Source organism: Somniosus microcephalus, chromosome 11 (assembly GCF_052327205.1).
Source record: "Somniosus microcephalus isolate GS21.2 chromosome 11, FLI_Smic_1.0, whole genome shotgun sequence".
In the NCBI taxonomy this organism is placed as follows: Eukaryota; Metazoa; Chordata; class Chondrichthyes; order Squaliformes; family Somniosidae; genus Somniosus; species Somniosus microcephalus.
Genome location: NC_140997.1, coordinates 218,908,888 through 218,924,563, shown reverse-complemented (window position 1 = coordinate 218,924,563; position 15,676 = coordinate 218,908,888). Strand labels below are relative to the sequence as shown.

Sequence of the window (15,676 nt, the reverse complement as noted above, 5' to 3'; positions counted from 1 at the left end):
GGGATGGAGGGATTGTCCTTTGAGGAGAGATTGAGTAGACTAGGCCTATATTCTCTAGAGTTTAGTAGAATGAGAGGTGATCTTATTGAAACAGATAAAATTCTTAAGGGGCTTGACAGGGTAGATGCAGGATGTTTCCCCTGGCTGGGGAGTCTAGAGCCAGGGGTCACAGTCCCAGGATAAGGGGTTGGCCATTTAGGGCTGAGATGAGGAGAAATTTCTTCACTCAAAGGGTTGTGGAGGCTCAGTCATTGAGTACATTCAAGGCAGAGATCGATAGATTTTTAGATATTAAGGGATATGGGGATAGTGCGGGAAGGTGGAGTTGAGGTCGAAGATCAGCCATGATCTTGCGGAATGGCGGAGCAGGCTGGAAGGGCCGAATGGACTACGCCTGCTCCTATGTCTAATGTTCTTATGTACACAACAAAAGGATAAAAAGAAAAGCCATGAATGTTGTAAGTACATAGCAGGCTTTAAAAAAAGAAATAACTTGCATTTATATAGCGCCTTTTACAACCTCAGGATGTCGCAAAGTGTTTTACACCCAATGAAGTACGTTTGGAGTGTAGTCACTGTTGTAGGAAAAGCAGCAGCCAATTTGCACACAGCAAGCTCCCACAAACAGCAATGTGATAATGACCAGATAATCTGTTTTAGTGATGGTGGTTGAGGGATAAATATTGGCCCCAGGAGACCGGGGAATAACTCCCCTGCTCTTCTTCGATATAGTGTCGTGGGCTCTTTTGCGTCCATCTGAGAGGGCAGACGGGGCTCAAGTCTCATGAAGCGGGACTTGAACCCACGGCTTTTTGACTCCCGAGGCGAAAGTGCTGCCAACTGAGCCACTCACTCAGTATCTTCATGGAAAAGCGTAATGTTTTGGGTGAAAAAACCCTGCACCAGTTTTTAAAACATTAAACTTCTCTTACAAATGCTGACTAAGCTGCTGTATGTTTCCAGCATGTTCTGTTTTAACAAAATAAAAGGGACAGTTTGGGGTGAGGGGACTGGAGTGTTGTGGGCTGTAATACTTCCTGTCCCTTTTGAAACCCCAGTGTTAACATCCAGCACTGCCCATACCACACAGATTAGATTGATACCAGTGCTGCTGCTGCTCTGTCCAATGCGCCTCGAGCTCAGGAAGGCATTCAATGTGAAGTTTTCCACTTCCCACACCAGCCGTCCTCTGAGGGAGCCTGCCAACCTAGTGCCAATTGATGCAGAATTACCGCCAATATTGTGCAGTGGACGTGTGCCCATTAGGAATTGGGTGGAAGCTGCCCAAGTCAATTTCTGTTAGGGTTGTTACGGCCAGAAGAGAGAGGAGAATTTCAGAACATTCGTACGGGCTAGCTTTGAGCCTAGGTCCCAGAGGATAATGTTTCAACATATAAGAGCCCCAAAGTGGTGCCGTTTTGAACGTTTATATAATTATACTTTATAACATCACATTTAAAAAGTACTTGGATATGCACTTGAAGTGCCATAACCTACAAGGCTATGGACCAAGTGCTGGAAAGTGGGATTAGGGTGGATAGCTCCTTTTCGGCCGGCACGGACAAGATGGGCCGAATGGCCTCCTTCTGTGCTGTACATTTCTATGATTCTATGATCACTTCAAGATCGCAGACTTCATAGCATTCATCAAATCCTTTTTTCATTTTCTAAGTGTATATATATATATGTATACACACGTGTATTAATGTACTTCTAAAATGTAAACAGCCTTTTGTTATCCCAGTATTGACATACTCAGTTATATATTTATGATAAGACAAAGTGCTGTATCCCAGTATTATAATATACACAAGGGATGTATATCAGTTTTATATTAGGTGCCAGATACTGTATCCCTAGTTCTATGCATAAAAATAGCTCAGGGTGAGTCACCCGATTTTGCCTCCATTCTGATGCCTGGTTGAGATCAGGAATCCAACCCTGGCAGAAATCACAGACACGATCCAGGGTCCCACGCAGCACCATGACTAAAGCAGCTTTTTAATAAATACTGTGAAGGTCATTCATCAGAGTTAACGGCGTCTGCAAAACTTGTCCAAAATCTGCTTTCAAAATAACGGCATTTGTCACATGCATTGCCTTAATTGGAAAAGTGAAAACATTTGAACTGTGCAACGCAGTCAACCATTGAGATTTGCAAACTTCATTTTTCCTTTGTGGATGCTTGAAAAGCATTTCCAGTTTCTCAGTGGGTAGCGGTATCCCACAAGTTCCTGGTCTGGGACCGCTTCTGTTCACTGTGTACCTCAATGATTTGGATATAGGGCTAGAGGGAGGGGTGTTCAAATTTGCAGACAATACTAAAATAGGAGGCAGAGTAACTTATACTGAGGACCAAAGGAAGTTGCAAGGGGACACTGCTAAGATGGTAGAAAGGACAAAAAAAGTAATAGCAGATGGAATTCAATGTAAGTAAGTGTGAGGTGGTACATTTTAGTAAAAGAAATTCATATTTATACTTTGAATATATTTAAAGTGGAGATAGACAGATTTTTGAACGATAACGGAGTCAAGGATTATGGGGAGCGGGCAGGGAAGTGGAGTTGAGGCCAAGATCAGATCAGCCATGATCTTATTGGGCCAGAAATTCGCGGCCAGAAGCGTGAGTACGGTCGGCTTACTCACGCTTCTGGCCGTTGGAAATGCCGGCGTTCAGCATGAACAGCGCATGCGGGGAACGCCGGCATTTCCAGACCTCGAGCGCGTGTGACTGCACAGGCAGCGCTTGCGCAGTGAACTTCGTGGATTTCATTCATGAAATCCGTGAGGTTAAGTCCTTAGAAGTAACACTGAAAAAAAGCAAGTGTAAAGTGGTTCATTGGCTGCGGAGGAAGATATATTTTATCGTGGAGCTTTTGAAATGCAATATTTTTGTTTGGGAAAGGGAGGGAAGTTATTTTAAGAAATTTTAAGTAAGTTTTAAAGTTAAAATTTTTTTTTTTTTTTTAAAGGGTTTTCAGAACGGTAGGTAGAAGGAGCAATTGTGGCTGTGTGAATGGAATGTGAGAATGAGTTATGTATGTATGTCCACATATATTCCTTTACGTATATGTATGTATGTTTTATATTCCTTTACTATGAATGTATGTTTTTAATTATGATTTTCAAATAAGTTACTTTCTCTGAAAGTCATAATTAAATAATACATTCATACACATAAGTAAAGGAATATATACATAACACGCAAAGGAATATATACAGACATACATACTTTCAGAAGCTCCACGATAAGAAATATCTTCCTCCGCAGCCTCTGTAGCAACTGTACCCATGCTTTTTTCATGTGTAAGTTGTAATGACTGGACCTCACTGAAAGCATTAATGAAAGCGGCGAATTATACTGCGCACGCGCTGCATGTGCAGTCGCACGCGTTCTGCCTCTGAACCCCTTCGTTCAGAGGACAGGAAATGCCGGTTTTCCCCACATGCACTGTGCATGCTGAAAACTGGCATTTCATCCGGCCAGATGCGTAAGTACCCCGACCGTACTAGCGCATTTGGAAGGGAATTATTGGGCCAACATTTTACATGTCAATAAAATAAAAAATTTAACACTTGCACGACTTGCCCCCTCGCATCTGCGACTGAGGGTCCGAGGAGGTGCATTGCGCAAGAGGTCATCATCGGACGTATCCTCACACTGTTCCCTTTGGGGAACTGTATGAAGTGGTGGAAGGATTTATGGCCGTGATTAACGCTCATTCCGTGACCGTAACCATCTTTGAACCAGCCATTAAGGTGGTTAGTCCTATGGCGGGAGGGTTTTACGGGCTCCCACAACCCATCTGAGGGGGGGGGGGCCACCAACACCCGCGGACGCAAGTATCCCGCTGGATGTCCACCCAGAATTTAAAGTTGGAGCTCCGACTCCACTTGCCGGGACTGTCTGGAGTGGGGTTCAAAACCCTACTCCTTCTGGCCCAGCAGCGGGGATGCTTACTGCTACGCAAAAGGCCCACTCCGCACAAAAGGTGACACCCATACGTTTCCTGCGCCTTTTCCCTCCCCGTGACTGGAGCCCTATGCTGCCATTTCACGTTGCTAATCGGATTGGGCGTTTGTCATAGCGGTAGGATCCCCGCCGCTGGGCCAGATCAGGGTAGGGTTTCGAACCCCGCTCCAGACAGTCCCGGCAAGTGGAGTCGGAGCTCCGGCTCTAAATTCTGGGTTGACATCCAGTGGGATATTTGCGTCCGTGGGTGTGGGTGGCCCCCCCTCCTTGTATAGCTTGTGGGAGCCCGTAAAACCCTCCCGCCATAGGACTAACCGCCCTAATGGCTGGTTCAAAGATGGTTACGGTCACGGAATGAACGTTAATCACGGCCATAAATCCTTCCACCACTTCATACAGTTCCCCAAAGGGAACAGTGTGAAGACACGTATGACGACGACATTGCTAAATAAATAAATGGAATTAAAAAAATTCTTTTAGGGCTTTTAAAAGTCTTTAAATTGCTTTAATTCTCTTTAAAACTACTTCAGATTACTCAAAATAATGTAAACATTTCAAAAAGTTTATAAAAGTTACCAAAATCTTCAAAAAACTTCCAAAAACCTATTTAAACTGCTGCTTTGCATGTAAAAAAGCAAAGCAGCTTGACAGAAACATTGGGGGCGTGTCCAGTGAAACTGAGACCTCAAGGGGCGTGTCTCACTTACACTGCACGCTCCTGGGTCCGCGCTGGCTGCACTCCTGGGCGGCGTGACGTCATACGCTGCCCGGGAATGTGCTTTCTATTTCTCCAAGTTCAGGCGTCCCAGAAGCTGATCGGCAGGAACGCGGGGTAAGTGCAAATACGGGGCTTGCACGCGCTGCAAGCCCCGTTCTGGAATTTCTGGCCCATTGAATGGCGGAGCAGGCTCGAGGGGCCGAATGGCCGACTCCTGCTCCTATGTCTTATGTTCTTATGTTGAATGGGGTGATGTGGAAAAGCAGAGGGATTTGGTGGTTCAGGCTCACATTAAATACAGCACCTCAAGTAGCTGTGGCCATAAGAAGGTAATGGAATACTTTGTATTACGGCACGATGTATAGAATATATACAAGTTGAGGTGTAACCGTGAATCTGTATAAAACTGTAGTAAGACCACAGTTGAAGTCTTGCGTGCAGTTTTGGGCTCCACGCTATAGGAAGGATGTTGAGGCAATAGACTTCAGCACAGATTCATTAGGATGCTGCCTGTAATAAGGAAATACAAATATGTAGACAGACTTGAAAAATTGGAGCTGTTTTTAGAACTGAGGAGATTATGGGGCCATTTGATCGAATTATTTAAAATTATGAAGGGATGGGACAGAGTAGATAGAAACAAATTGCTTCTAGTGGTTGGGGAGGGTTGGTCTAGAACAAGGGGACATAGATATAGGAATAAATGTAAGGGATATAGGACAGAGAATAAGAGATACTTTTTCACAGAGGGTTGTGAGGTTATGGAATGCACTAGTGATTGAAGCAGAGACCGTGTTAGCATTTCAGAATAGGCTGACCTGCATCGGCTCCTGGTTAAGCAACACCTCGATTTTTAAAATTCTCATCCTTGTTTTCAAATTCCTCCATGGCCTCACCCCTCCCTATCTCTGTAACCTCCTCCAGCCCCACAACCTCCCCGAGATATCTGGGCTCCTCTAATTCTGGGCTCTTGAGCATCCCTGATTTTAATCGCTCCACCATTGGCGGCCGTGCCTTCAGCTGAGTCCCTGTGCTCTGGAATTCCCTCCCTAAACCTCTCCGCCCCCCTCTACCTCTCTTTTCTCCTTTAAGATGCTCCTTAAAACCTGCCTCTTTGACCAAGCTTTTGGTCACCTGTCCTAATATCCCCTTATGTAGCTCGGTGTCAAATTTTGTTTTGCCCTGTGAAGCACCTTGAGACGATTTACTACGTTAAATGCACTATATGCATACAAGTTGTTGTTGTTAGATAGATGGTCGAAGGGGATGTAGGGATAGGGGAACAGGGGATTAGGACTACTGCTCGAGTGGCGGATAAACACCAACCAAGATTGGTTGGGCCAAAGGGGTTGTTTCCGTGTTGTAATTTCGATGTAGTTTTACACTCTGTGGGCTTCTGGCTGGCTCTGTAATATCTACATTCCTGATTAGCTCTGTACTCTCTTCAGGTTCATGGCAAGCTCCTTCAGGATTCCTGGCTCGTTCTGTACTCCTGACTCATTAACTCTGTGTTTCAGAATTATAGGTAGTTCAAACAGAGAATTGTTGTGTAAAATCTATAAACCTATCAGCAACTTTTTCCTGACTTTTTTGATTAGTTTATAGGACTCCGGAGACCTGATAACCATTTAGGAGACATTTATTTCAACATAATGGCCTGTCTTTGACCAGTAAAAACGTTGAGAGAGCATTCTCTCTTCCCTTCATTATGCTCCAGTCTGCCTCACTGCTGATGCGCAGCCATGGAGCATTGCAAACTCATTAGGCCCAAAGATAAGCAGTCTAGATGATGAGATACAGACTTGGGGCAATAAAGTGGAAGAAGAGTAAGCTTCTAATTTAAGATGCTTGGGCCGCAGTAATCAGGTTTGAGTGTCGACATCTTCTTTGAACTCCCCTTGTCGGAGCTTCTGTCATTGCACACACTTTACTACCAGTCTCTAACCGTGCTGACACTACCACCACCGCTACCCGAACCAATATAATTGAATGCTACCGGCCCGACCCACACCTACTGCCAACCCCTCCGGTCCCATCTAGTTCTGTCTGAATGGCTGACATTAAAGAGGATGCAGGCTGTTTCACTCTGAGGGTCTGAGATTCGGGACAGATTATGGGATGCCCTGAGCTCCTCTCCATGTTCCTAATTCAGAAGGTGTGGCACTGATACTTTTAGTACCTGTACTGTCTATCCTTTACATAGAAAGTAGGTTTTTCTTTGACTCGTTCTACGATGGCACGGTGGCATAGTGGTTAGCACTGTTGCCTCACAGCGCCAGGGACCCGGGTTCGAATCCGGCCTCGGGTGACTGTCTGTGTGGAGTTTGCACATTCTCCCCGTGTTTGCGTGGGTTTTCTCCGGGTGCTCCGGTTTCCTCCCACAGTCCAAAGATGTGCGGGGTTAGGTTGATTGGCTATGATAAAAATTGACCCTTAGTGTTAGGGGGATTAAATACGTGGGGATAGGGTGGGATATGTGTAGGGGTTACGGGGATCGGGTGGGATATGTGTCGGTGCAGGCTTGATGGGCCGAAATGGCCTCTATCTGTACTGTGAGGTTTCTGTGATTTCTGTGATATCAACTCAATCTGTATAAATTGGAAGGAGTTATTTTTTGTTTTGTTTCAGAGTCTTTATTGAAAGTAGCAAAGGCGGGACATATAATTACTCCTGCATTTTTTCAATGGATTCTTCCTTATATTTTGACTGTGAGGGGAGTCGGTTAATGTACACACATTGTTTTCCAATGGGGGAGCCACTGAGCAACGTCGCTTTTTGCAATTCACTCTTGTCTCCGAGATCGCGGTGGTTAATGCACCAAGTTGATGGTCAAAGTCCTGCTCATTTTGGCCAAAGATTTGTGGAGAATATCCATGGAAAAAGCAGCGGAGCACTTTGCAATACTGCAGCAGCGGCTTTCTGCCACTAGGGGAGCCAATAGTATTAAACATAAATAAAAACAGAAAACGCTGGAGACACTCAGCAGGTCAGGCAGCATCTGTGAAGAGAGAAACAAGAGTTAACGTTTCAGGTCGATGACCTTTCGTCAGAACTGGAAAAAAGCAGGAAATGGAACAGATTTTTAAGCACGTGTAGGGGCTGGGAAAGTGGGGAGGGGATGAAAGAACAAAAAGGGAAGGTCTGTGATAGGATGGAAGGCAGGAGAGATTAAGAGACATTAAGAGATATTCAAGGCAAAAGGAGATGGTAATGGGACAGGTTAAGAAACAAAGGATGGCTTGAGATGAAGTGTAAATTGCGCTGGCAGAATGAAAGACAGCTGCCATGTGGGGGAGAAGAAAAGAAAACACAAACAAAAAGTGTGGATAAAAAATATATATATGATAGGGGCTGAGGTTATAGTCTGAAATTGTTGAACTCTATGTTGAGTCCAGAAGGCTGTAAAGTGCCTAATCGGAAGAGTTAAATATAACTCGCGGAAGGCCGCGCCTGGCGGGACCCGAACATCAACAACAACAACAACTTGCATTTGTATAGCGCCTTTAACGTGGTAGAATGTCCCAAGGCGCTTCACAGTACTGGCAGGACACTGACTGGCTACGCCCCGGAATAAAAGACAATGGGGAGGCGAGAGGTAACAGACTTTTGTGACTCCTTACCTGGCAGGGAATTAGACATGAGGAAGGGGGGGGAAAAAAACAGACGGTGAGTCTCCTTGGGCCTCTCCTGCACAATCACCCGCGTTAACAATGATCTTGAGGATAAGTTAATTCCTTACCGTCTCCCCTGGGGAATTGTGCACAGAGTACTAAACGTGATGAGAAAATTACCTTTATAGATTGCGGAGAGAGATATTTTTTTCTCATTCTCATTGAATTTTGATGAAGTACAGCTGCTATTATAGCAAAATATCCTTCACTTCAGAAAATAAGGTTCGAAACTGTTGAGTTTAAGCTTGCACCAGGGGGCAGGGTTAATATTTAATGTTGACCAACAGATTGTTTTCATTATCTAGTTGAATATCTCATAAATTTTTATAAAATATACCGAGTCCAGCTTATGCCCATTGCTGAGAGCCAACTAACAGCTTTTTTTCCTGTCTCTCCAGAGGACATATTTGTTCAGCAGACACAAGATGCAAAGAATCCGATCATCTACGCCGTGTTCTCCGCCTCAGGGTAGGTACAGTGGTCCGGGATTGGGGGGGGGAGAAAACAATGCCCATATGGCAAGGAGGGAAATGAACAGATTTGTTCTTCAAACATGACCTTCCTCTGTAATCGCGTACATCCTGAAGAAATTATTCACCAACACTCTGCATTCCCCTGTGTTCAATGAAAGTGTCAGACTGAAGAAAGACTGCCTGGGTTTAGCAATCTTAATGGATGTACTTCAGGAACGAGTTGGTTGGAACAATGCTCCCTCAGGAGTCCCTCTGGGACTCGAGTCTGAATCCGTCCCATTTCTGCTGGGATGAAAAGCGTCCCTCTCTGCCAATGTTCAAAGTGGTGAGCTTGGACTCATTCTTAACCAAGTTGATACCAGGCTACAATTCAGCAACTATTGGCAGTGAACTGACAGTCCTATGCTGCTGTTGGCAGACAGTCCTGCCCTGTCAGCCAGCAGCTCCATTTACAGCGGCAGCACTATAAGGTAAATGAGACAGGGCCATTGCCTCTGGTGGCACACACAGAGAGAGCCACCTGGAGGGATTATATTTTTAACCCTCCCACTGCCCGAATCCAGAGCACAGTCGTTCAATCTGAGGGATTCCGGGTTCAACCACACCGACTAGAGCAGAGCCACTTGACGTGATCACCCTCAGGAGTCCCTGATGTGATCTCGCTGACCAGAGCAGAGCCAATGGGGGTCACTTCAGCCTCACCTGCCCAGCGGGTATGTAGCAGGTTCAGGTCGGACGCCCGTTTTATATACCGCCCGATTTTAACCTTCATTGACTTCAGACCCAAACCGACCCATTCCCGCCGGCCGGGTTAGGTTAAAATCCCACCCCCCCTCCCGATATGTGCAATCGCCCTCAGCAATTCCTGCCTCAGTCACACTGACCTTTTGGCATCACTGGCAGTTTTGACAACACTGACCGGTGAAGCCATTTTGTAGCGGGTGGGGAAAGTAAGTAAACTCGAGCTATATTCCCATAAGAACATAAGATTTAGGAGCAGGAGTGGGCCATATGGCCCCTCGAGCCTGCTCCGCCATTCAATAAGATCATGGCTGACCTTCTACCTCAACTCCACTTTCCCGCCCGATCTCCATATCCCTTGACTCCTATAGAGTCCAAAAATCTATCGATCTCTGTCTTGAATATACTCGACGACTGAGCATCCACAGCCCTCTGGGGTAGAGAATTCCACAGATTCACAACCCTCTGAGTAAAGAAATTGAATAAACATCAAATGAATAAACAACATAGTTGATGAAGTCTCAGAGACTTTAGTAAGTAGGGACTCTGGATGCTAGGAGAATGGAGGGAGAGGTTAGGCGGAATTTGTTTAGGCAGAGGGTTGTTGGAGCGTGAAATGCTTTGCCCCGGGGTGTGACTCAGACACAAGTGCATCTTTTACAGGAAAATTAGATCAATATTTGAAGCAGAGGGCTGTGGGGAGAGAGCAGGGCATAGGATTACTATTGGATGACTCGAGCAAGAAGCCAGCCAAATGGCCTCCTTCTGTACTGCAAGCGCCTATAGTTCTCCATTGTACTGTCATTGCAGGGACAGAAAGTGAAAGAAATTTTACTGGTACAGTTAGCTCCTCGGGGAGGACTTGTCGGGCAGGGAGAGCGCCTGTTAAAGGCTGCTCCTGAATCCTACCGCTGTGCCACCTCATGCCAGTGGCAGTCACATCAGTAGGCATGACATCTGGTACAACGGGATCTCCCACAGCGCACGATCTCAAACTCTGATCTAATCGAAATTAAAAAGCAAAACGAGAAATGGAAAACACTTTGTTCAAAAGAATTGAGCACAGTGAACAGAAGAAGACTGTAGAGAAAAATAACAGGGCTCTGAGTTATATTTAACGTGACTAGCAGATCAAAAATCACGGAGAGCTGTATCTCCCTTGGGTGATACCCATGTGAATTGAAGTCCTATTTATTCTGAAGGCTTTGCCTTTGAAATTGCACTGCACAGCATTAGCGTACCGATGCATTCATATGAAATTCCTTTCTTCACTGTTATAGCAGAGGCGTTAACCCTACAGGTTTCCCAGTGTCATTTCATGGTCATTACTTCTGTTTTAGAAGCTTGGAATCATTCTGCTTTCTGACGGGAGATATTGTGGATTTTTTTGTGTTGACAGATCGGTCTTTAAAGGATCCGCTGTGTGTGTCTATTCGATGACCGACATCCGTACTGTCTTCAACGGGCCCTTCGCGCACAAAGAGGGGCCAAATTACCAGTGGATGCCTTACACAGGAAAGATACCGTACCCCAGGCCTGGCACTGTGAGTAACTTTCTACACGAGCAAGACAAATCTTTCTCTTTTTGCTGGTTCAGCCGTGGCTCAGTGGGTAGCACTCGCGCCTCTGAGGCAGGAGGTTGTGGGTTCAAGTCCCACTCCAGAGACTTGAGCACAAAAATCTAGGCTGACACTCCAGTGCAGTGCTGAGGGAGTGCTACACTGTCAGAGGTGCCGTCTTTCAGATGAGACGTTAAACCGAAGCCCCGTCTGCTCTCTCAGATGGTCGTAAAAGATCCCACGGCACTATTTCGAAGAAGAGCAGGGGAGTTCTCCCCGGTGTCCTGGCCAATATTTATCCCTCAATCAACATCACTGAAACTGATTATCTGGTCATTATCACATTGCTGTTTGTGGGAGCTTGCTGTGCACAAATTAGCTGCCGTGTTTCCCACATTACAACAGTGACTACACTCCAAAAAGTACTTTGTTGGCTGTAAAGCACTTTGGGATGTCCGGTGGTCGAGAAAGGCGCTGTATAAATGCAAGTCTTTCTTTTTCTTCAGCACCAGGGTGCAAGAGGTTGGTGGGCTGGATCTCCAAATCTGGCACAAAATACTCATGGTTTTTCATCCATTAAAGTTTGTGATACGGGCTCCACCTCCCAGCACTCAGGACGATGACTCTAAACGCCCCAGGGCCACAGCATCACTTCCGCAACATATTCATTCAGAAGGCCGCTCGTTCGCAAGTTAAAAACTTCCCCCACTTTCATTTCCATGAAATATATAGATTTGATTTTATTTCATTCTCCCCTTTGGGCTGCCATGTGCCATTCGTGGGCAGAGTGAGCAGGCATTGGCAGTATCACTTGAAGCAGCCAGGGCTAACTAGCAGTCATTACCTTCCCCTCCTTGGGAAGGGTTTGGCCTGCACTTCCCTCTGACCCACTCCTGTCCTGAACTCTTGCACAGTTATTATAGGCAGCAATCAGGTCATCTGAGCTTCAAAGGCAACTCCATTGCTGGGCGCAGTACCTTGAAGAACACTTTTCAAAGATGATTGGGTTGGATAGCCATTCACGTCACACACTCGGTGGCCGTGTTTTCCCAGGATAGGGCGGCTCCAGATCGGTGCCTCGGCCAAACTATTGCAGTTAATGAGACCATTCCGGAACATCCAGGGCTCCTCCCTATCAATGATATCATGGGAACAGCCAGGCTGTCTCTGTTGAGGTAAAAAAAAATGACATATTAAAAAAAGTGACTGAATATTTGTAGAAATCTATATATTTGTGAACAGACAACGGGAGAGTAATGTTCTGCCAATGTTAAGGATCCTAAGAGAAATGAGTTTAAACAGTCACAACCCAGGCCCCCGTGGATGTGAGTCTGCAGTTCAAAATGAGTTGTAATGTCAAACCGCTAGAGTACTCGTTTTGAGGCTGGGGTTCAGGCTATATGTCTGGGGAGCTTCATTCTTCATTTATCTACTGCCATACTTGACCTGGAAGTGCTTGATGTTGTTAACGAGGGCAAAGTAATAGTGCAAAGGTGCGTCTCCAGCAGTGTCACTAACCCCCCTCCCACCCCCATCGTATTAGCAGCGTAACAGATGTTAAAGAAAGACTTGCATTTATATAGCGCCCTACACGACCACCGGCCGTCTCAAAGCGCTTTACAGCCAATGAAGTACTTTTTGAAGTGGAGTCACTGTTGTAATGTGGGAAACGTGGCAGCCAATTTGTGCACAGCAAGCTCCCACAAACAACAATGTGAAAATGACCAGAAGATCTGTTTTAGTGATGTTGGTTGAGGGATAAATATTGGCCAGGACGCCGGGGGGGGGAGAACTATTCATCCGAAAGACGGCACCTCCGACAGTGCAGCACTCCCTCAGTACTGCACTGGGAATGTCAGCCTAGATTTTGTGCTGGAGTCTCTGGCGCGGGACTTGAGCCCACAAGCTCTGAGGCGAAAGTGCTACCCACTAAGCCACCGCTGACCGTTAAATAATATAAGAGTACACCTTTCAAAACTGAAACATTGCTGTGGATGGAACTGAGGAGATTTCCCTTTCAAATATCTCTTGCAGTGTCCCGGCGGCACCTTTACCCCTTCGATGAAATCCACGAAAGATTACCCGGACGAAGTGATCAACTTCATGAGGAACCATCCCACCATGTACAATGCCATCTACCCAGTGCACAAGCGCCCTCTGGTGGTCAGGACCAACGTAGATTATGAATTCACCACCATCACAGTGGACCAGGTGGATGCAGCGGATGGACGGTATGAGGTGCTATTCCTAGGAACAGGTAAAGGATATTAGAAAATTAACTCTTTCTCGCCCAGACAGAGTGGGGAGGGTGGGAGGGAAGGCACTGCAGCAAAACAGCCACGATGAAAATTGAAATAAATACAGAAACTTTGATAGGGTAGATCGAGGGGGGGAGTCCAGAACAAGGCGGCATGATCTTAAAATTAGAGCCAGGTTGTTAAGGGGTGATGTCTTCACATAAAGGGTAGTTGAAATCTGGAACTATCTCCCCCCCAAAAAAAGCTGTTGAGGCTGGGGGGTCGATTGACAAGAACAGCAGGGCAGGGTGAGGTGAAGGGTGAAAGGTGACCGCGGTTTTTCATTTCCCGTTGAATTTCTTTCATTTGTTCTTGGGCTTGTGAGCAACGTTGGCAAGGACACATTTATTGCCCATCCCTAGTTTCCCTGGTCAAGGTGGCGCTAGGCCTCTCTCCTTGAACTTTGTGCTGATGGTGCTCTTGTGGTGGTGTTAGGTAAGGAATTCCAGAATATCGACTCAGTGACAATGAAGCAACAGTGATGTATGTCCAAGTGAGGATGGTGTTGGTCTTGGAGGTGATGGTGTTCCCATGAGCATTAAAATACATTCCTTGTTAAATCACAGAAAATGTATGTTTTCTTAAATTCATTCTTGGTGACATGAATCAGTCATTCATGAAAGAAAGACTTATGAAATAATACTGGGTGGCGCTGTCCAGGGAGAGTATAAATACTCGGACATGGGCCCAGCTTGCGCAGGACATTCTTAACAGGAACTAGTGAAGGACACAACTAGACCTCCATGTTGTAAAACAGTTGATTAAAGCTTTGTTTAACGCTTAGACCAAGTGCTTAGTAGTTTTCTTACGTCAATTGGGATCTGGGCGTCGCTGGCAAGGCTACGTTCACTGCCCATCCCTAGCTGCCCTCGAGATGGTGGTGGTGAGCCATCTTCTTGAACCACTGCAATCCGTGAAGGTGCTACCGCATTGCTGTTAGGGAGGGAGTTCCAGGATTTAAGCTGCTTGTATAATGACAGCAGCAGCCGGATGACCTGCGATCCACCCGACTTATCTCATCAAAACCACATTTTACATTAAACCTAAAGTCTGTGTTTTACGTTCTGCTGCAAATTCCATCTGACTGAATCTCCACAACAGGCCCCGAGGTCTGCAGTCTGGCTACAGTGTAAATAATGTCCCAAGAGTTTTTACAGGAAAAGGTGAAATCCCACATTTCAGCTCATCAGTCTCCTTCCTGCCTTTTCATTCAGATCGGGGAACGGTGCAGAAAGTGATCGTGTTACCCAAGGATGACATGGAGACTGAGGAACTTATTCTTGAAGAAGTCGAGGTTTTCAAGGTCATTGTTAACTTACTTAACCTGGTTAACTAACTGTAAAGTTGCTGTAATTTAGAAGTGACAAAAAGATATTTGCAGATATTGATCTTTTAAGTTTGTTACTCTGTTGAGACTTTGAAATCAATGTAAAATAGCAGAACCCTAGAAATTTGCAGTACAGAAGAGACCATTCAGCCCATCCTTCTCTTCTTAGGCAGTACCTCGGAACCGAGGATGACTTGCTTCCACATTAAAAATGAGTTCACAGGTGACTGATGAGTCCAATGCGGGACCTACAGTCTCTGTCACAGGTGGGGCAGACGGTGGTTGAAGGGGCGGGTGGGTGGGGTGCTTGGGTTGACGTGCACTCCTTGCGCTTGGCTTCCGCTTGCTCCCGGCGAAGAGACTCGAGGTGTTCGGCGCCTTCCCGGATGCTTCTCCTCCACTTTGTGCAGTCTTGGGCCAGGGATTCCCAGGTGTCGGTGGGGATGTTACACTTTTTCAAGGAGGCTTTGAGGGTGTCCTTGAAGCGTTTCCTCTGCCCACCTGGGGCTCTCTTGCCGTGCCGGAGCTCCGAGTAGACCGCTTGTTTTGGGAGTCTCGTATCGGGCATGCGGACAATGTGACCCGTCCATCGGAGCTGATCGAGCGTGGTCAAAGCTTCGATGCTGGGGATGTTGGCCTGAGCGAGAACACTGACATTGGTGCGCCTATCCTGCCAGTGGATTTGCAGAAGAGACCATTCAGCCCATCGCGTCTCTGCTGGCTCTTCCCTAAAGCAATCCAAAACTAAACCCATGCTGTCTCCACATTGGCTTGCACCTTCCTCTGCTTCAAATATTTATCTACTTTTCCCTTAAAAGATGCAATGATCTCTGCTGCAACTCTTCTCTGTGGCAAAGCATTCCATAATCTACGTTCAGACATTTCCCCATAACCTGGTATTTAATGCTTTATGATAT

At 46.0% G+C, this 15,676-nt stretch overlaps 1 protein-coding gene across 5 annotated transcripts in view; it reads left to right on the top strand.

Moving 5' to 3' along the window:
- Nucleotides 1-15,676, top strand: part of sema3fb (sema domain, immunoglobulin domain (Ig), short basic domain, secreted, (semaphorin) 3Fb) — a 268,658-nt gene that overhangs the window by 234,978 nt on the left and 18,004 nt on the right. For all 5 annotated transcript variants that reach the window (XM_086001981.1, XM_086001984.1, XM_086001983.1 and 2 more), the window contains 4 exons: nt 8,761-8,830; nt 10,976-11,120; nt 13,170-13,392; nt 14,647-14,735. In XM_086001981.1, coding sequence (XP_085858107.1) covers nt 8,761-8,830; nt 10,976-11,120; nt 13,170-13,392; nt 14,647-14,735 — 527 coding nt within the window. The remainder of the gene's footprint in view (nt 1-8,760; nt 8,831-10,975; nt 11,121-13,169; nt 13,393-14,646; nt 14,736-15,676) is intronic.